The sequence below is a fragment of the Aulonocara stuartgranti genome, assembly GCF_965226115.1.
Source record: "Aulonocara stuartgranti genome assembly, chromosome: 22".
NCBI classification, from domain to species: Eukaryota; Metazoa; Chordata; class Actinopteri; order Cichliformes; family Cichlidae; genus Aulonocara; species Aulonocara stuartgranti.
Window position 1 is genome coordinate 12758141 of NC_138957.1, and position 20962 is coordinate 12779102.

A 20962-nucleotide genomic window follows, 5' to 3' on the forward strand; every position below is an offset into this window, starting at 1 on the left:
AAGTAATTTCGATGGCAACCTAGAGCACCAGCCATAGCAAATAGGAACAATGACACTATTTTTACGTCAAAGCACGCACACCAGACACGAATACTGAGAAAACTAATGTATTGTTATCCTTACTAAAATATACTGTTACAAACTGGACGTTATGAAGGTAAACACCACCCGTGTGCTTATTGTGTTTCTTGGCATTTCTGTGGACTTTGGCAGAGGCACACCAGGTAGAAAACTTTATCGTTGTTGTTCTTCTGAAGGCTTCGTTTGCGGGGTTTTTTTTTTTTTTTTATAATTAAAATGTAATTTTAAGGTCATAAACAAATGTCGCTTTAACCGCCTGTGGTGCCCATATAATGCTGGTGACAGAATGAATGATCTCTGGTGAGCAGTTCTCATAGCACGTGATACTGTCACTTTTTCCACTACACTCGTGCCAAAAGACAACAAGCCTTTACCTGTTTGTCATTGGTCAACAGTAAATTCCCCCCTTTAGTATGAGAACTTTTGATTGGCCGGCTCTAATAAACCGCTTTCCCATAAGCTAAGCATGACGCGGGCCCTTAAAACGTGAAACATAGCTAAATCCAGTTGTAAAGTAGCTAACCTCTGTCCAAGTGCTCCGAACACAGTCGGTATGTCTGCGACTGATATGTCCGGTGTGCTGGATATCCTTCGGTTATTGTACCGGCACACGCAGACACTGGAGGAGTTTTCGGACAGCATCGTGTTCAGAGAGGGACAGAAAGCAGCTCTCATTGAGCAGACAGATACAAACCGTTTCAAATCGTTCGTTAGGAGTGTTTTTGTGTGCTTTGACAAGGAGCTACAGAAGGTAGCGAGCTGCAAACAGGTAACGTTTCGCCCTATTGAAAAGTATACATGTACATTTCCCAGGTTAGCCCTGAGGAGTTGACACGCACTCCTCTGTGGACGTTTGAAGCGGTGTAGCTAACTCTGCCTGCCATGCTGTTATAATGTTAAAGCCAGGAAACCATGTTACACTCCTATATTTTTTTTTTCTCATTGAAACTAAGCTGGGAGTAAAATGTGCGCTGCTGGAGGATATTTCAGCTTCAGCGAGGTCCTCTTTTTTTCTTTTGGGGCACCCCCCCCTTTTCTCCTTTATTAGACATGTTTAAATGTATCCAGTTATAATGACAGATAGTTAATATCGCCCGATATATTCGTCCGGCTCTACACTAGGACACGGGGCGGGCCCCAGAATAATACTCTGAAAGGGTTTTCACTGTGCTAAGTTATACGTGGGATATTTCATTTCAGGATCTTTCGAGTGCCATGACTCTTTGATTTAATGGCTCTAGTTAGTAAGGCAAGCTGTAACTTTGAAGTAATTTTAATTACATAGAAGAATAAAGAACTCAGATTATTGTTTTGTCTCTGGGCTAATATAGCAAAGAGTTTGCCTTCGTCAAGATTTAACAGCTTAATGGCAGATGGCCTCTTCTTATGTATTCATACTTTCCACAGATCTGCAGTCTGCCTGAACTACTGGCGTTTGTTCTCAACACTCTAAAAAGAAAAAGAAAAAGGAATGTCTTGGCACATGGGTATAATTTTCAGACGCTGGCTCAGGAGGATCGGGATGCAGATTTCCTCAAATTCCAAGGCGATGTAACACAGAGTGCTGCCTACATCCACGGCAGTGACCTGTGGAAAAAAGTCATAACGCGTCTGGGCACAGACATCACGCAGTATCTCCTGGAGAGCTGCTCTGTGTTTGTGGCAGTTCCTCCTTCGTGTGCTTTCCAGGTGTGCGGCCCTCCAGTCTATGACAGGGTGTCCATGACCACGGCCTCTTGTGGGTTTTTTCTCCAGCCGCGAGTCAGGAAACATAATCGTACCAAGACTGAGAGCTGTCGAGGGTCAGTGAGTTTGAAACAGAAACGCACAGTTGTGACTCCTGCAAGCAAGAAGATGAAAAGAAGGAATAAAGGAGGGACAAAAGGGAAAAGAAAACGGGAAACTGGAGAAGAGGAGGAGGTGGCAGTTTGTTCAAGAAAGAGGAGGCGAGTAGCATCTGTAGAACATCAACAGGCGATCCAACAAGTTGGCTCTGAAAAGGAAGGACAGGCCGTGGCTGTGGAATCAGCACCACCTACAGCTTTCAAACAGCCTGTTGAAATGCCAACATTTGTACTTCCCTTGGAGGGTGGTCCTAGTTGGAGAACAGGGATTTTCCCCCCTTTACCACCCTCGCAATGTTTTATCCGTACCCTGGGATTCCTGTATGGGGGCAGGGGCATGCGTGGCTTTCTTCTTAACAGGAGGAAGAAGACTGCTCATGGATCCAGAAGGCTTCAAGGACAAGATCTGGTAAGAATAGTCTTCTTCGAGGGACTAGCGCATTTGAATGGAGTAGAGAGGAAGCCTAAAAAACTCTCCCAGCGGTTCTTTGGCTTGGTCCCCCTGTTTAGGCAGCTCTTACAACAACACAGGAGATGTCCCTACACCAGAATACTACAGAGGTTATGTCCATCAATGGAGGAGAGCAATGCAGGACAGGGAGAACTAAACTCACTCTTACCTCAGCACTGTGCACCACACAGGGTTTACCTGTTTGTCCGGGAATGCCTCTCTTCTGTGATCCCACAAGAACTGTGGGGCTCTGATCAAAACCGGCTGCATTTCTTTGCCAGGGTCAGGACTTTCTTGCAAAGTGGCAAGTTTGAGAGGCTCTCACTGGCTGAACTGATGTGGAAGATAAAGGTGAATGACTGTGATTGGTTGAAGAGGAGTAAAACAGGTGAGGTTAGCACCAAAGGTCTTTTTTTTTTTTTTTTTCATGGCTTCGTGTTTCATGCCCGACCTAACTAATGTAACTCATCTGCAGGCCGTTTTCCACCCAGCGAGCTTGCGTATCGGACACAGGTCCTGAGTCAGTTCTTGGCTTGGCTTCTGGATGGATATGTTACAGGCCTTGTGAGAGCCTGTTTCTATGCAACAGAGAGTATTGGGCAGAAGAACGCCATCAGGTTCTACAGGCAGGAAGTCTGGACCAAACTGCAAGAATTGGCCTTCAGGTACACTCACACAACATTACTACAGTAGCCAGCATACATACAGACATGAGGCATACTTCCAAAAAAAAGGAACAAAATTTTCTTTTCATGTAGAGGTCACCTTTCCAAAGGCCAGATGGAGGAGCTGACTCCAGCTCAGGTGGCATCCCTGCCCAAAGGCACCGTCATCTCCCGCCTTCGCTTCATTCCCAAGACTGATGGCATGAGGCCTATCACACGAGTCATAGGAGCAGATGCCAAAACAAGGGTACGCACCAACAGTTACCTCAGACTTGTCTGTTATTACATCCTGTGTCCATGGGCTGGTTTTTCAACTTTTCTTTGGTCCTCCCTACAGCTCTACCGAGGTCATGTCAGGGACTTGCTGGATATGCTGCGGGCCTGTGTGCGTGCCACTCCATCACTACTGGGATCCACAGTGTGGGGGATGACTGACATCCACAAAGTTTTGTGCTCTTTGGCACCAGCGCAGAAAGAAAAACCACAACCCCTCTATTTTGTTAAGGTGAGTTGTTACATTTAATAGTTTGGCAGAGAACTTTCAATTTATTTTAAGGATAATACAGCTGTAAATTTCAGCACACTAATATGGACATATTGTATAGGTAATGTATAATTTAGCTTTTTCCTCTTTGTTTAAGATGGACGTGAGTGGAGCCTATGAGAGTTTGCCGCATGACAAACTCATAGAGGTGATTGGCCAAGCCCTGTCACCTGTCCACGATGAACTCTTTACCATCCGCCGCTATGCCAAGATCTGGGCAGACTCACACGAAGGCCTGAAAAAGGCCTTTGTCAGACAGGTAGCCATCCGATCTGCAAACATGCTTATCTGAGAGCATACATAGTATTAATTAGTCCAAAAATGACATTTATGGTAATATTAGTTAACATCACATTACTTAAACTAGTGTTATACCTGCTAGCCTGGTGTATTTGTTGGATTAAAACGCATACATTTTAATTTACATGTTATTCTTTATTTTTATTATATCGCTACGTACAGTGCGACTGCAAAAAGGGCTGCTCATAAGCACCAATCAAATCAATAAAAAAAACCCATATTTTTCTTCTTCTGTGCAAACTACATATTCATTATATAAACTAGTCAGTCGGACTGATTATTAGACACTGTAACTTACTGTCAGTGTCACCGTCAGATGAACACAGGCACAGTTATGCTTGACAACACATTCCAGTGACTCTCAAAGTGCCACTGTACTAAAATTATTTAACAAAATGTATTTATGAACAACAACATGCCTGCAGCATACATTTAATGTTGCTGTAGTTCAGCTGCTAGACATATTATATGTAATTTGTAAGGATTAGAGTGTTATAAGCGATGTAGATGTTGATAATCCTGCGACCTTACCCAGTTTATATAATGAGTTTCATCCAGATTGATCCGTGCATCTAGGAGGAGTTAGTGTATGTATGCCTGTTCCCTATCATAAATATAGTTACATGTCTGGTTAAACCAAGTCACTCCAGCTATACTGACATTATGACCAACAAATAACCCAGCACAACCATCTAGATCAGCAGTGGGCAATTAATTTTAACCGATGGAAATTAATGTGTGCCACACCCTGATCTAAGCGCACAGGTCAACAAACACGTCGCTGAACCCTTTGGCAGACATGGCCATCAAACTAAGTTAAACTCAATTTAAGAAGAAGAATCTGTGAAAACCACCATATATAAACATTATTTATGAGTGAAAGTCGGTCTTTTTTTGTTTTGGTTAACACAGGCAGATTTCCTGGAGGATAACATAGGATCCACCAACATGAAGGGCTTTTCGACGTCATTGCAGAGAAAAGGCAAAGTTCATCACGCCATCCTGGTTGAACAGGTAACTCTGGCTTCATCGCGTGGTTTGCTGTGGCTGGGCAAATTGTGTGCTTAAGTCCTGAACGCATTACTTTTCCTTGCTGCAGCACTTTTGCTCAGATCTTCATGGCAGAGAGGCATTGCAGTTCTTTACCCAAATGCTAACTGGGAGTGTTGTTCAGTATGGGAAAAAGTAAGATTCTCGAACACCGTTTTCTAAAACATTTTGATGTCATCAAGGCAGTTACGTCTATTTTGTCCCTTTATGTTTCAGGACGTACCGTCAGTTCCGGGGGATTCCTCAGGGATCGGTTGTATCTAGTTTGCTCTGCTGCCTTTGCTACGGCCACATGGAGAATCTTCTGTTTAAAGATATTCCAGGACACAAAGGGTACATTAGACCTCGCTGTATTTCAGTCAGCTCCAGCTTGTATACATATTACCCATCATGGGCAGAAGAGGGCACTCTTTCTGTGCTGTAGCTCTTGATTTGGTCCACTGTGGCTGTTATTTTGCTCTCCTTGTGTCCTGCAGGTGTTTGATGAGACTGGTGGATGACTTCCTTCTGATTACACCAGACCAACATGAAGCACAAGCTTTTCTCAAGTATTACTTTCAGTTCAGTTTTAAATATTCTGTGTTACTGCACAATATATTTTGGAGTAGGGGACTGGAATGGGATTTGCAGTTTTCTGTATAACCCCAAATAAATGCATCCACATATATAGTTATTCTGAACAGCTTGCTTGAGACAGTGGATGACCTGGTGAGCTGCACAAAGTCTCAGTATAAGAGAAATAGAGAGTTTTTACATGTATTTATTTATTTTTCAAACTGCAAATCATGCAAAGCTGCTTATTTTAGTGCATTTATAATGCCGCTTGCTCTTTGTGTGTAGGATCTTGCTGGCCGGAGTGCCACAGTATGGTCTGGCAGTCAACCCGCAGAAGGTGGTTTTGAACTTTCAGGTATCGGGAAGCGCGGCTTCCTGTCCCGACATTCGCATGCTGCCCCCTCGCTGCCTCTTCCCCTGGTGTGGACTGCTGCTGGACACCCACACACTGGACGTCTATAAAGACTATTCCAGGTGAAAGGTCCATTCCAGCTGTAATTATACTGCACAGTTATTGTGTTATATTGTGGTGTCTCCTTGGGCCTGTTGTCAAGGCTTTATAGTTTATGGCTGAACTTTGTTCCTACTCATAAACGTGAGCCAATTCTGGCATAGATGAATGATCCTCTGGTCAAACAAAAATCTCTCTGTAGTTCTGAATGTTTTGTTGTTTTTAAATTTTCTTGCTTTTTTTCTTGTTTCACAGCTATGCTGGACTGTCTCTGCGCTACAGCCTTACTCTGGGTTCATCCCACTCTGCAGGACAGCAGATGAAAAGGAAACTAATGGCTATCCTCAGGCTCAAGTGTCATGCCCTGTTCTTTGACTTGAAGGTCGGGAACAAAAATATTTTTAAGACGTTTCAGAATGCCGTAACTGTTAAACATTGACACGTTCTTTTAGATCTGATGATTGTGGACAATTATGGGAAGGTGCAGTTTGGCAAAAGCTGAGTACACAGATCAAAACATGCTGTTAAGAGAAACTTGGACTCATTTCTCATCTTTCTTAAGATATTTTGATCAGCTATTTTTAAACTATATATTCTTTCTACGAAATGTATATGTTAATATTATACAGACTCTGAAGCATCACCAGCATGCTATGTCCAATGTCTGTGTCAAAAGTACAAGCTAGAAAGATGCCAATCAAGGTAAATGAGTCCTTGAACAAAATATCCAATAAAATGACCGACTGGTGATTTTAAAAAAGTAATTTCTACAAATGCAATATAATTATACTAATGGCAAAGAATTAGTTGAACTTTTCATGTACTTATTAGATAAATTTGACAGGTTGTAATACTGCCAGGTTTAGGTGTTCAAACTAATGACATGATATTCAGAGTTTGAGTAGTACAGCTTTGACTGAAAATAAAAGCCTGGTTGCTCACGAAGTCGGCTACTGGAAAGAAAGATTAGCTGGTGAGAGCAATCTTATTGATCTGGCAACTTTGCAGGATGTCAGAAGAAGTGTTGCACAGATATGAAAGGGTAGAAAGCTTTTCTTTTTTTTTTTTTCAAGACTTGGATGTTCGACTGGACCATTCTGTTGCACATTAGCTGGCATCCTGGAGATCATTGTCTTGTTTCATGGCTCAGTTTCAGCCAAGCTTTGGCTTTCAGGCAGATGCCCTCACATTTGATCCTAGCGTACTTTGTAATACACGGGAGTTTATCGTCTCAATGGCTGTATCCCAATTCAGGGTCTGCAGCCTAAAAGTACGCAGCCTTAACGGCCCACAAGGGCCGCGTACTTAAAGACCGCTAACGCCGGAAGTGCGAGGCTTGTAAAATGGGACGGTCTAGCCTCCGTCGTGCTGCCAAGGTTGCCTAGCAACCATGATACTAACAGCTGGAAACGTTTCATACAGCTTTGTTTGACAGAAATGAAGGAGAAAATCTTTTGTTCATTTGTTTGTTTGTTTCTACATGAGCTTTGATCATTCTCTGTAAGATTAAGGTCAGCTATTGGACGGCGTATATTTTAAAGTAAAGGCTTTAAAACCAAGTTAGTACAAACGTCACATAACTTTGCCGACATGTGGCCAACAGTAATGTTTTAGTGTTCTTCGTTATTAAACATTTGCACATAAATAAGTGACATAATATTCAGTACTTACTTATAGTTCAAGTACGGAATATAGCCCGTCATCCGCTGTTTTTTTTTCGGCAAAATTATCCACACCCAGCGCCGCGCTATGCATTCTTGGATATGTTGGGCCACGAAGTCTACACCGCCACATCCTTAAAATTCAGGGAAATGAAGGACGCATTTGAGGGCCGCATTTCGAGCAGCCTTCGAATTGGGACAACCTTCGTCGCGTCGCTGTGACATAATCGGCCTTAAAATGCGGCCTTTAAGGCTGCAGACCCTTAATTGGGATACAGCCAATGACTGCAAGGTACCCGGGACCTGTGGCTGCAAAAAAAAAGCCCAAATCATCACCCCTCCACACTGTGTTTGACCGTTGGCATGAGGTGTTTGTGCTGATGTGCTGTTTTTATCAAACAAATTGGAGATTATTGCTTTTCAAAATAATCTCCAGTCTGGTCTCATCTGTCTAAAGCACATTGTTCCAGAAGACTTGTGGTTTGTTCGAATGCAATTTTGTCAAGCTAAGCTGCGCTGCCATGTTTCTTTTTTTCTTTTTCTTTTTTTCCCTTCCCTCTTACTCAAATTTGGTCACACTTGGCTCAGAACAGGACGGCACTGGTCAAAGCTCGAATACTGGGCCTTCAAAATGCACAGCCTAAAACCAATGTGCGATATCACTGAGGCGATGTCCATCTTTTTATACAATTGTACTTTTGAGGAAAAACCAAAGTGACCATAAAGCAATCAAATTCAATTCCCAGCTGTAAAGCATGGCAGAGGGAGCAGCAGGGTTTGGAGCTGCTTTCTGTTTTGACTAACAGGAAAATCCGACCTGAGCAATCAATGAAGAAATCTTGTATCAGTATGTTAGTAAACTACTTGCTTTCCGTTACATTAATCAATAAATTTTTCTCCTCAGACTAATTCTCTTGAAGCGGTCTACAAGAACATGTACAAGATGGTGCTGCTGCATGCGTACAGGTACTGTTGTCAGTGTCAGATTGGTGCATTTACCCACCTGTAACATCAAAATACATGGACAATAAACACAAACTGGGAACCTTCAACATGAATCGCTTCCAGTTGGGTAAAAATCTGGGTTATATTAATCAGTACCTGCACCGAGCTTAGAAATAATTGTCCCGTGGCTCCCCACACTCTCTAGCAGATCATTACATGAAGGAACCTTTTAAAAAAAACAAGCGCGTCCATGCTCACAGGTGTACACAAGGGTGCTCACACCCACAAACTACACCCTTTTTGGCTCCTACCTCAAAGCACACTGTGTGCTGTCGATCTTATGTGCTGCACAATAATGTTTAATATTTAGTATTTACTGTCATATTCCCATATATCATTGTGATGCTGTTTATTCTATTACTCTTGTTCTCTTCTGCTTGTTTTCTTTTTTCTTTCTCAGCAGGTGATCCAGGTGATCGATATATGCATTTTTTTTCTCTGCTCATTCAGTTGTTTTTTGTTTTTTGCCCTTCTCCCCCGTCCCTCTTCTCAGCTGTTTCTCTTTCCCTCTTTCTTTCCCCCAGTCAAGTCTGTCCCGTATTCAGCAAGTGAAGATAAAATAAACAATAAAAGGTGAATCAAATGGACCATTACGGCAAGGCTGGGATGGTCAATTTGGTAAAGTAAATCCGTTGGGCGTCTTTCTTTGCCTTTAGACAACAATTCTGATGGCAAAAGAGCCAAACGGGACAGGCAAAAAGAAAAAAAAAAAAGAAATAATTGTCCTGTTGTTTATCTCTAAATGTAAATGTCTAACTGAACCTGTCCTCATTTACAGTTTTTGTGTGAGTCTTCCTGTTTTTTTTTTTCCTCTTCAGATTTCACGTCTGTGCCCAAAGTTTGCCCTTTGGTCAGACCGTTTCCAAGAACCCCGTCTTCTTTCTGCAGCTGATATGGGAGATGGCCCAGTACTGCAACAAGCTCATCAGACGCAGCAACAAAGGCAACTTTTGCATTTCACAGCAGCACTTTGTTACTGATTGGTAATAGTGGGCAGTAGTTTGATATAAACACGTTCAAATCAAGTAATAGCATCTCTGCAAGTTGTATTGTGAAGTAAGATCCTGCAGTTTTAAAGAGTAATGTGGGTAGTTGGAAAAAAACAAGATGTTCAGGTATAAGAAGACTGACAACCAGGGCAAAAAATCCAGCACTGCTATGATGTGCTTAATGTTTTGGACCTTAGCACATTTTACTTTGTGCCTTTTTTGCTCCTCAAGTTTTACTCGGTTGCTCTTCAATCTGGGAACTTTATGGTTTGATCCATTTTGGTGACAGGGATGCTTCCCTCTCATTTTCCTTATAGATTTAATATTTACTTAAGATAGCAGCCACACAAGCTGGATTTTAGAGGTAGAGATGCACTCAGAGTACTGCTGTGGTGTCCTGTTTACCATACTATAGATTTGTTTAAGCCGAACAGCAAACAGCAGTGGCATCAGGCTCGTGGCCAGCAGAGGGCGCCCTTTTCGGGTGATGTCGCTTGTGAAAGCTCAGTGAGAGTGTGATAATTGTGTCGCTAACACCCTGAGATGTCAGTGCTCCCAGTTAAACGAGCAGATGAAAACAGGAGAGAATACAAAAATGTATTATATTACATGAAACGGCAGACTCAGGATCAGTTACAGCAGTTAAACTTACTCCTCTCCAAACTGGATGTTGGCAAATAACAGCAGAGCCAAGTTAATGTGCTCCTGTGAGTTAATGAGTCCCACATACTTGCGAGTTGGACGCTTTCAGAGCTGTTATATTTTATCCTTTTTCATTTTCAGTTATCTACATCTTCTTAATCACTGCGTGCTAGTTTAATGTCACTTATTTTTAAATTATATAGATGGTATTGTATTTAATGCATACTTTATTTTTTTTTATTAGCACCCCTGCGGAGACCACACTCCGCAGGGGTGCTAATTATTCTTGTGCAAACAGTTTAAAGGAGCGAGGAATATAGTGGCGTCAGGGTGACTGTGTGGCAAATGGTTAACATGGTTCGAGGCTTCGTCGGGTCAGGCAGTGGGAATTCCAGTAACAGAAGTATACTTTCTATCAAGGTGCTCCCACAATGCTTCAATAACTTGAACAGCAAATTGCAAATTTGGATTAATCACTCTGGAAAACCTGTTTCCGGTAATTTACAGTTGAGTTCTTATTAAAATTTGGCATTTGGGTTAGCTGCCCTTTTTATGTTGAACGATTCAGGCCAGTGTCAAGTGGCTTAACAAAGAAACAGTCCTGTGAAAATGGTCATGACTGAAGTGAAAATGAGTGAAAAAGCAGATGATGTCCAAAGAAAAACTTTAAAAGATCTTCATAAAGCCCGGAGAACTGCTGCTCAAGACTGCTTAAAATGTCCAGCTAAGAAAAATATGAAGGGTGGCTCAAGACTTTTGCACAGCCAGATATTTTCTGATGTTCTAGAAGTAGAAGTTCTTCTACTTCTACTTCTGTCAGTTATTTTGGCATGTGTTCAGGATGTATGGTAGTAATTTGCGTTTGTTTTCCATTATAGTTCATTCTGTGTATTCATGGTACGTTTAGGAGAATCAGGAGATTTATAACCTCATTCAGCCTGGAAAGTTAAACATTAGACTAAACCACATAGTAAATTCCTAGTTTGCAGCAGTGTTGTGTGCGCTTAATTAACCCTAAGACTTTTGAATGTTTAAATAAATATAAACATTATTTACAGCGCACAAATTGCTGGGGATGATAGTTTAAACAGTTTCAATGTGATTTTGAGGATATTAGGCTGATGGTATCCTGTAATATCACAATATGTTGTCAGCATACGTACTGCATTGATATAACCATTTATTTTAGCAGGTTGCTATAGTATTACTAAAGTGAGTAAACGCTATGTTAATTTCATTAACATGTGTTATTATAGGATAAGCTAAACTATTCACTGGATAGTACTGGATTGTAACCCACAATTGCTGCAGTGTTACTGAGCTGTGATGTAAAATTCAACCCATTTTCCTTCAGCCACCTGAGCAAACACATTAATAACTTAATTTCTTCTCTCTTTGCCTCTCTAGGACTGATTTTAGGTGATAAGGCCCAGACGGGGATTGTGCAGTACGAAGCAGTGGAGCTGCTTTTCTGTCTGTGCTTCTTGCTGGTGCTGTCACAACACCGTCTTCTCTATAAAGATCTGCTCGCACACCTGCACAAACGTATGTAGTCTCAAAAGTGATGTTCAGATTCTTCTTCCAAAAAATGCAATTAAAATGTTACGCAAAGTACTCTGCAGAAGTCTGAGCATCTCAGTTTTCCTTTAGATTTTGTTGTTAAAATGGAAAATGGGCACAGTGATGAATTAAAACGTGTGCAAAAATACATGGAAATACAAGACAAAACAAAGTGCAATTCTAAAACAGTTGGAATTTGGTATGATTACCTTTTTTCTTTTACGTTTTCTTGTAATTTCTTTAAGGAGGCTTCAGGAATAGTTCTCCAGGCTTCTTGAAGCACATTCACAGCTCTTCTTTGGATCTTGGCTGTTTCTCTTTGAGGTCTGGGCTCTGGGGAGGCCAATCCAAAACTGATAGTGCTGCACTGTGTGTTTTTTCTATCCATTGCTTTTACTGCATTAGCAGTCTGTCTTGGATCATTTTGTTGCTGAAAAATGAGGCTGAAGCCAATTGGATGCTTTCCAGATGATCTTTCATTGTGGATAAAATCTGGCTGTACATTTCTTTTTTTCATGAGCCCAGCAATTTTGACGATCCCCAACACCACTGACACTTTTGTCAGTTGCAGACTCTTGTTCTGCTCACATATTAAGTTGTATTTGCATATCAAAAATAATTTGCTGCAGAGTCACAAATAACATCCAAAGAAGTGCATGTGCATACTATCAGTAGGAGTCTCTTTGTTTCCTCCCTACGTGCAAAAGGAGGAGACACGAAGAGACAGCCTGAAGGGGTCGCGAGTTTGTGCACTTCTAGGAGGGGCATCCAGAAGGGCATCTGGTGTAAAGTCCCATATCAAACATGCAGATTTGTTTGCTGTGGTGAACCTTTGAGGACTACAGCAGGATAAAATAACCGCTGCCTGTGTGTATGTGTGTGTGGATGCTTAATTAGGCAAGAATAATTAAAAACAAAATAAAAGTACTACAGTTTGGAAAAATGAAGCTTTTCGATTTCACTACGAAAGGCTGTCCTTCCTGTCGCTTTCCAGGAAGGCTGATTCTTTTTAAATGTGGACTTTGTAAGAGGTGCACCTAATTTAGCCAATATACACATATCATTTTACATGTATAATCTGCAGTTTATTGGCACCTGTCATTTGATTTTACAGTTTGTCACCAAAGAAGGAAATAAAAAGCTTCTTATCTTTATCTTTTTACAGGAAAGCGCAGTCTGGAGCGGCGTCTGGGGGACCTGAGGCTGGCCAGGGTGCGGCAGGCCGCTAACCCCAGGACTCCAGTCGACTTCTTGGCCATTCAGACGTAAATTACTATTCCTAGTCCCAGTTTCCAACATGACCGCAGAACAATACTCGGAGATTAAAGGTATGGATTTATTTAATCTAGATTCCCTCCCCTTTTTTGTTAAAAACATATTAAAAGCCTTTTTTTTTCTTTTGCTTTGTTTAATTCTTAAGTTGTAAGTGTTTTAACAATATATATCACCAAAAAAACCTCAAACCAATACATGACATCTTTCGGATCTAGAGTGTCAGGAAACATGTCTGGAAAACACAGTACTTAGTCGTGTGCTGCAAAACACTTAAGTGCTAAACCTTAGTCATAAACGCACACAATCAAACAACAGCAACCTGTCAAGATCGGTAATTGAAAGTCATGCAGCTACTTTAATAGAGCAGGTCTCAGCCCATAGCTGTGTGTGTCTTTGTGGACTTTGATTTACACCTTGTAGTAGTTTTCCATAAAGAGCATGTGAGGACATACGTCACAGAAGTTGTGAGCCATTCACCAAAGGATTGTTTTTTTTTTACTTTTGTGTTACATCACATATGCTCAGTTCTTTAGATAATGCTAAAGTTGTTCAGAAATGAACAAACCTGAAGGGTTCTGTGTTCTTTTTTATTTTCTTTTATTTTTACTATGTTCAACTGTGCAGATTCATATATTTGGAGTCAAAGAAAGGTGTGTAATGGATATAATGTTATATTGGATATATGATATGTAAAAAATATGTAAAATGAAAATTAAGAATGTCACTGTTAAATAAATCCTGTTTTATTTTCAAGGGAAGTAATGTAATGTTTCATATGTCAAGTAAACATCAGAATCTGTATGAAATTCTAGTGAATTTTGATGAAAAGCAGTGATAAACATCTGGATTTTTGCTGTATGGCAGCATTTTTACTCTCCACAGTCCTTAAGCCCTTTGAGTCTTCTGTTCCTGTGTGTCAGTCACGAAGGCGTCGTTGTCGTAGGGATTCAATTCCATCCCAACCGAGGACTTTCTGAATCTGCCACGAAGCAGCTGGTAGAGGGCCACCAGAGGAATGGAAATCACAGGCACCACGCAGAGGAGGATGATTATGGCAAAGACCCAGTCTGGATAAAGCTTCTCTTCAGTTTCAGGGAATTTTTCCTGAAAAGAAAGATCAAGGTGGAAACAATGAAGGACATTTATTTATTTAATTATAAAATATGGTTTAAAATTGGTAAAATGCGCTAATTTTCTTTCTTCGGGTTAAATAGAGCGCAACAACCAGCAAGCAGGCAATTAGCTTAGCTTGACTAATTCAATTCATTTTTTATATTGATTTACTTTATTTAAATTCTATTTTTTATTGCTGTGTCCAGCACTTTGGTCAGTGGTTGCTGTTTTAGTGCTTTAGGGCTAACTTAAGGTTATCGAAACCAACCAAGAGATATTTCAGGCTCATAAAATCCCATAAAGGACTGAGCTGTCATTTTATCCCGCCGGTCTATATTTATTAATCGACATATTTGTTAAAATGTAGGTTTTGATAGACATTTTTAAACTCTTGCTTGTTTGTTAACAGACATTACAGATAGTCGCTTCTCAGGTAAAAGTCTGGCTGCTGGATTCATTTCAGAAGTCAGTTTGATTTTTAGTAGCATCTTCCTTCAGGATAACTCGCTATGACTCACAGCTCAGATCATTTCACTGTACTCAAATTGTCTCCACAATTAAAAGATCTCAATCCAGTAATGTACCTTTGGGATGTGATGGAACAGAAAATTGGAGCAGTTCTGAAGATAAATAGAGGAGCGAACAAACTGCACCTAATAAAATCTTGACTTATGAGTAGATTCATTCTTCAATTCTTGGCTTTCCTGCTTACATAATCTGGGTTCCATGCTTGATAGGTGGGACGTGTCTGTGCCTGGACAATCACATAGGCAACAAACACCACCAGGAGCAGTAAAGGACTGATCACCATCCAGCACGCCTTCCAAAAGATGTTTGGCCTCCTCCCAGTCATGATATAGATGTCGTCACTGAAACTGGCAGAGGAGACGTAAAACGGATATGAATTATGATTGTTAGTGAAGTTTACAGTGTTATGTTCAGGAAGAAGAGGAGAAAAAGTTACGTTTTCATTCCACGGAAGTAAATAACTCCAATAATCTCAAATAAAGCAATGATGAGCAGAGGTACAGATCCCACGTAACCATTAAACACCTCCACCCAGTAGTTGCCTGAGCTCAAGGTGAAGAGGAGCGCCACCAAGAAGGATATCAAACAGATGACCGCTGCAGAAGTGAAGAAGGTGAAAGTTTAAAAGAGGGAATTCAAAGGAAATTGTTTTTGACTTAAAAAGCACAAGCTGATGTGCAAGTACCTGATATGAGTTCCTTGGGCATCCACCTGGGCAATAGTTTGAGTTCATTGAGGGGCGCGAGGACACCCTCTATGTTACCAAACATGGAGGAGAGACCTAAACTAAAGAGCATGACAAAGAACAGTACGGCCCATACCTGCGAGCCCGGCATCGATATCACCGCTTCAGTGAACACGATAAAAGCCAGGCCAGTACCTGAAACACTCTGAAGATAAAAAAACAAGAAGCTAATGAGGATACTTGAAATGGCAATGTCTGAAAATGACCAGTGTTTGTGGATGAGGGGCTCAAGGATAGAAGAATGACTATAAGATGGAGTGAGTACCTGCTTAAGTAATTTTTGTAGATCACACTCCCTCAGGGACAGACTCTGGAATTTCTCTGGATATGTCGTATTTAGATATTCATACCAGTAATCGTAGTTCTGCAGGGTTATGTTCTGGTCTGAGAACTCAAAGTAATTGGTCAGAGCCAGGATGTTCCTGCAGATAAGATTTGAAGAGTAAGTACTCAGGATCAGGCAAAGACGTAGTTGCAAAACCCCACCTAAAATAGGCATGCTTACGTACTCGTCTTTACAGGCGTTAAAGGCGGTGGTGGCTTTAAACCCCAGGATGGAGAAAATCGGAATGGAGGCGTAGATAGACGTTGCGCTGTTTATCACTCCCACAAGAACAGCGTCTCTCTCGCAGTTGTTTCTAACAACACAAAGAGCGAGAGAAAGACGAGCTTACTAATCACCCCGTGTTCACCGGGGGAGGTTAAGAAGTGTCTGTCCTTACTTCTCTTCATTGTAACTGGAGAAAGATATGAGACCTCCAAACGCCACAGAAAGAGAGAAGAAGATCTGCGTGGCGGCGTCCAACCACACCCGTGGGTTCGTCAGGGTTTGCCACTGTCACGAGCATAACATCTGATTAGGAAATCAGCTGTTTGTGGGACAAAAGATTAAAAATTTCACTCCAACTCACATCAGGGGTGAAGAGGTACAACAGTCCATCAGTAGCTCCAGGCAGAGTGAGGGCACGGATCAGGAAAATAGTCAGCACCAGGTAAGGGAAGGTAGATGTCACATACACAGCCTGAAAATATATAGAAACATTAAAATAACATGTTTTCTGGGGGGAAATGACAGATGTAATGACTTGGGAGAACAGTTTTGTAAGATAGAAACCACATATCGTGATAGCACAGGGTTAGGCGTCCAGTGTTCTGCAACCTATCATTAAATATTAAATGTTTTTGGTAGTTACACTGACCTTTCCCACGGAGTCGATGCCTTTGATGAAGCAGATGTAGACGATGCACCAGGCGCTGGCTAGACAGATCACCATCCCCCACTCCACGGAGCCGCTGATCTCGATGTCAGGTGTGATGTTGAGGGTTTCACGGTACCAGAAGTAATTTACCGGAGTGCTTTTCTTACACTCCAAATTATAGTCTACATGGACACACATACGCAAAAGATTTTGTAGACCAGCATAAGGCTGGAATGGGCCAAAGCACCATCGACAAGAAGGTTGGTGAGAAGATAACTGCTGGTGCGGAGTTGGAAGCATTATGCTTTGGGACTATTTTTCTGTAAATGGTGCCAATGTATGGGCCCACGTACTGAAACATCTTGGATGAGAAACCCGCAGCTGCAACACTGAACGTTGGTCACAAATCGGTCTTCCAATGTGACAATGACCCAAAACAGATCTTTATGGCAACAAAACAGTGGCTAAAGAAGAAGCACATTAAGGTCATGGAGTGGTCTTCCTAGTCTTCAGACCTCAGTCCTATAGAAAATATGTGGAGTGAAACTTTGAGTTGCCAAACAGCAGCCACGAAACCTAAAAGATTTGGAGTTTCTGTAAATAGAAGTGAACTAAAATCCTCCTGAGAATTTTGCAAACCTGCTGACCAACTACAGGAAACGTCTCACCGCTGTGATTGCCAACAAGGATTTTCTCTAAATCATGTTTTGGTGTGTTTGGTATTGTGTCTCTCCATTAAAATGAAACTACCACAAAATACTGTTCATTTGTTTAAAAGTGTGCAAAATTACAAATTCAGCAGAGCGTCAACAGTCCCAACACTGCATCATCATTGCTATTTACTTGTTCATCTCATGTCTTAGTTGCACCTATCTTTAAAAAAAATCATTGTCTTTTTTATTTTATGTTGTGGTGCAATGTTCCCTTTGTGCCATAAAGCTGTCCAGCAGTATTTTTTTTTTTTTACTGAATCTCTCTTGAAATGCTACCAAGAGCATGGCAGGCAGCCATAAATCTTTACTGATAATCCTAAACTTTATCTTTGTTATTAAATCTGCAAACAGTGGAGCAGCAGCAGAATCACGGCGTACGGCCATAAATTTATCAAGCAAGAATAATACCGAGGTGTGCTCCTGTCTCACCTATGCGGCTTTCATTTAGTGGGCAGGTGCTCCACGGCAGGGGTTCCTGAAAAGAGTGGAAGAAGTACCACAGCACCCAGGCCAGAATGGTGTTGTAGAAAACGCCCACCAGAAACGATACAATCAAACAGGCGATGCCTGCACATAAGAAAGATTTTTTCAGGTATTAATTTTATTTTTTGAATTTAAAAATGAGGAATCTTTGACCGGTGTCAATTTCAACAAAAGAAACATTTATTTTTTGGTTATTCTGTTTTACTTTCTACTTTATTATTGTACATGATACAGTTGACTAAAGGGTTGAAAAACAACTAAGAATCTTAGATTAACTAATATGTCGTTAAAATAAAGCAACACACTCGAATAGTATAACTGTAGAGTACATAAAAACATTTACTATTACTTTTTGGGTTACCCACCTACTCCACCGATTACGGGATTGATGGTCTTCCAGACACCCACGCTGCCCTTCCGGAGCCTCTGTCCTACAGCCAGCTCAAGGAAGAGCAGGGGGAGGCCCTCAAACACCAGCGCTATCAGGTAAGGGATGAGGAATGCACCTGAAGACATGAAGTAAATATTTATCTTACAGTTAGGCATTTTTATGATTACAGTGCAAAGCTCTGCTAATGAAAACACACTGGGTTGCTGGGAATCGGGCTGACTTTTTTTTTTTTTAAAAAGAAAAACCCACTATATTTACAAAATTTTAAAAAAATTATTAACTTCTCGTGTCACCTCGCTGCTTCACCGTACGAGCTCCAAACCAAACAAATCTGAGGGGAGATTAACAATAGAAAAACGTGACTCAATTAAACAGACTAAGCCAAAGTTAAACAGACGCTCAGCAGATTTGAGAAACAGTCTTTTGGGAAGTCAATATGTGAAGGTGATAGAGCCCACACACATTTTCTGGACTGGCTGTTTACACAGCCTGACCCAGAGCAGGCTCCTATAGAACTCCGTGGCATGAGGACTCGGCGTATCTCTCTGGGTAAGTATGAGGAAGCAAACAAAGGTGGATATATTCCTCACAAACAGTATGTAATGATTCCCATGGTTAATCAGGTATACATAAAGTTATTCATTTCCAGACAGGTTCAGGGACCGAACCGGTTTGTTCGTTAATACCTACTGAAACAAAATGGAAATGCAAACCGATTAAAGCATCTCTACACTGGATGATTAAACAGGACTCTTACAGATACTCTTACAGTAGGAGCGATGGTGTAAAGTGAGTAAAAGGGCAGCATCTCACCTCCTCCGTAGATTTGGCAGAGGTAAGGGAATCGCCACACATTTCCGATTCCCACTGCAAAACCAATACATGTCAGCAGATACTGAGCCTTGTTGTCCCACTTGGGTCTCTCCTCCGGCCCAGCGTCTTTTCCCATCCTCAGCTGGAAAAAAGACTCAGTGCAATTCCAGTTGTGTTACAAAAATACACCTAATGGAATTGTAGCATGCAGTCTGATCAAATTGCATATATTTTGTGGTTAGTCCAGAATTCTCCTCCTGCTCCGTACTTTGGATGAATTACACTCCTGATTGGTTCGGTCTTCGTGATGTTCAGCACTCCTCTTTCATCCTCTGTGCGACCCTCCCGTCTCTGAGTCAGAGGTGCAGATTCTGTTCTTTTTGAGACATCCAGCCAGCAGGAAGTTTGGTGAAACACTTGCCAGGGTGATTTAGTGGTTTTACCTCCCTCCCGCAGAATGGGAGTGTGCTGAAACTTGAATTAATGGATAACCTGGTGATGCTTTTCTCTGCTACACCGACCTACATCAGAGCAATCAGATACAGGGTGGAAGAGACATCAGGAGAGTTGTGCCGAACAGCTAATCAAACATTGTTCTCGCATACAATCTTCTTGCAAAATGAGTGAAAAGGTTACCGGGTCTTTCTGTGCTCTAGTTTGAGAATAGATGTACGCAAACCTAAATCTGAAGTGATGAAAGTCGATCTAATCAAATGATGTTTTTGATACATTTCACCATTAAGGGCATTTTTTCCAGACATAAAAGTCAATAATAATTTGTGTCCACATTTCTTACCTGTACCTGTGAACTCAGGTTGAGATTTAAACTGCAAATCCACACTCTTCCTTCCTCAAATATGATTTTTTGAAGTGTTTTCTTTCTCCTGGCCAGTTGACATTTCCGTCGTCACTTCATGAATCCTTGTGTTGCAGATTTTTATGCTTAGATACAGGCTTGATTGCTGTCTCTAGCTCTCTCTGATATTGCTAACATTCATTCCTAATCAAGCACACCAAAGCTGTCCCATTTCCTATATTATGGTCATATTAAGCAGCGATGTCCGCTTATGCATTGAAAAGAGCAAAAAACAAATCCAGCCAACGGTGTCTCAGATATTATGTGTGAAGTTTCTTTCACTGGCTGACTCTGCGCCGATTTTAATTCAAGTGCTCCGGTCAAAAGCCAAACAAGTTAGGCGTTACTAAACTGCCCCATCAGTGTTATATATATTCATGTGTCAGTCCTATTGTAGGAGCCAAATAGAGGTTTCTGGCCTACATCCAGGGTGCAAGGAGGACAGAATAAAGTCTGAAGGAGCAACTGAAGCACTAACAAAGAACTATTTTACTGCCTGACCTGCGCATTTCGACATCACGCCTTCATCACGGGTCATCATAAAAATCGATTTCTCAGGACATTTTTAATAGGCCAAGCGCAGAGTGGAAACATGACGACAGCCTATGTGAACTTACAATAATTTGCTGGTCCTTTGGATCATAAAGGGGAGTGTCTAATACATAACATGTAGTGGCACATTTAGTCGATGAGCTGGAGGTGCAATTATGATGTGGCGGTAAGATAATAATGTGCTTGATAACAAGTGCAGTTTGCACCTGAAACACCTTAATTATTATATATTAATTAATTTATGTTATGTTTAATTAGTGGATATATCCAAACTGCTTCTCTTTTCCCGGGAGAAGTGACATCATCACCTGTCAAGCATAGACATATTCAAACGTCAGTAAATTTAGTTAATAATTCTCAGTTATAGTTATTAAATCTTGCAGTCATCGGATTCTTTGATGTCTGAGTATTTAAAAATAAGGATCAAGTCTTTTTCAAACATTTGGTGACCATCTTTTATTCCCTTGTCTTCAAATTGATACAGTTCCACACGGCT

At 41.2% G+C, this 20962-nt stretch overlaps 2 protein-coding genes across 5 annotated transcripts; one reads left to right on the top strand and one right to left on the bottom strand.

The window, feature by feature from the left end:
* The first annotated feature begins 80 nt into the window (after nucleotides 1–80).
* tert (telomerase reverse transcriptase) lies at nucleotides 81–13826 on the top strand. 3 transcript variants are annotated; one of them, XM_082522229.1, is made up of 16 exons: nucleotides 81–157; nucleotides 1489–2764; nucleotides 2852–3041; nucleotides 3135–3288; nucleotides 3379–3546; nucleotides 3683–3844; nucleotides 4798–4899; nucleotides 4985–5070; nucleotides 5152–5268; nucleotides 5412–5483; nucleotides 5776–5964; nucleotides 6197–6323; nucleotides 8507–8568; nucleotides 9426–9550; nucleotides 11646–11783; nucleotides 12964–13826. In XM_082522229.1, the coding sequence occupies exons 1-16, from the start codon at nucleotides 152–154 to the stop codon at nucleotides 13065–13067; spliced, it is 3078 nt and encodes a 1025-aa protein (XP_082378355.1). In that variant the 5' UTR covers nucleotides 81–151; the 3' UTR covers nucleotides 13068–13826. The 3 variants fall into 3 exon arrangements, with proteins under 3 accessions (XP_082378355.1, XP_082378353.1, XP_082378354.1); XM_082522227.1 differs by lacking the exon at nucleotides 81–157 and adding an exon at nucleotides 254–850; XM_082522228.1 differs by lacking the exons at nucleotides 81–157; nucleotides 11646–11783 and adding an exon at nucleotides 254–850.
* Nucleotides 13827–13925: 99 nt separating this feature from the next.
* Nucleotides 13926–20464, bottom strand: slc6a18 (solute carrier family 6 member 18). Of its 2 annotated transcripts, none has more exons than XM_082522231.1 (13): nucleotides 19861–20464; nucleotides 19059–19579; nucleotides 18220–18360; nucleotides 17801–17938; nucleotides 16659–16840; nucleotides 16371–16481; nucleotides 16182–16294; nucleotides 15969–16097; nucleotides 15725–15881; nucleotides 15400–15604; nucleotides 15151–15310; nucleotides 14899–15061; nucleotides 13926–14177 (listed from the first exon to the last, which is right to left on the bottom strand). In XM_082522231.1, the coding sequence occupies exons 2-13, from the start codon at nucleotides 19192–19194 to the stop codon at nucleotides 13959–13961; spliced, it is 1854 nt and encodes a 617-aa protein (XP_082378357.1). In that variant the 5' UTR covers nucleotides 19195–19579; nucleotides 19861–20464; the 3' UTR covers nucleotides 13926–13958. The 2 variants fall into 2 exon arrangements, with proteins under 2 accessions (XP_082378357.1, XP_082378356.1); XM_082522230.1 differs by having other exon boundaries at nucleotides 19855–20464.
* Between the last annotated feature and the right edge of the window lie 498 nt (nucleotides 20465–20962).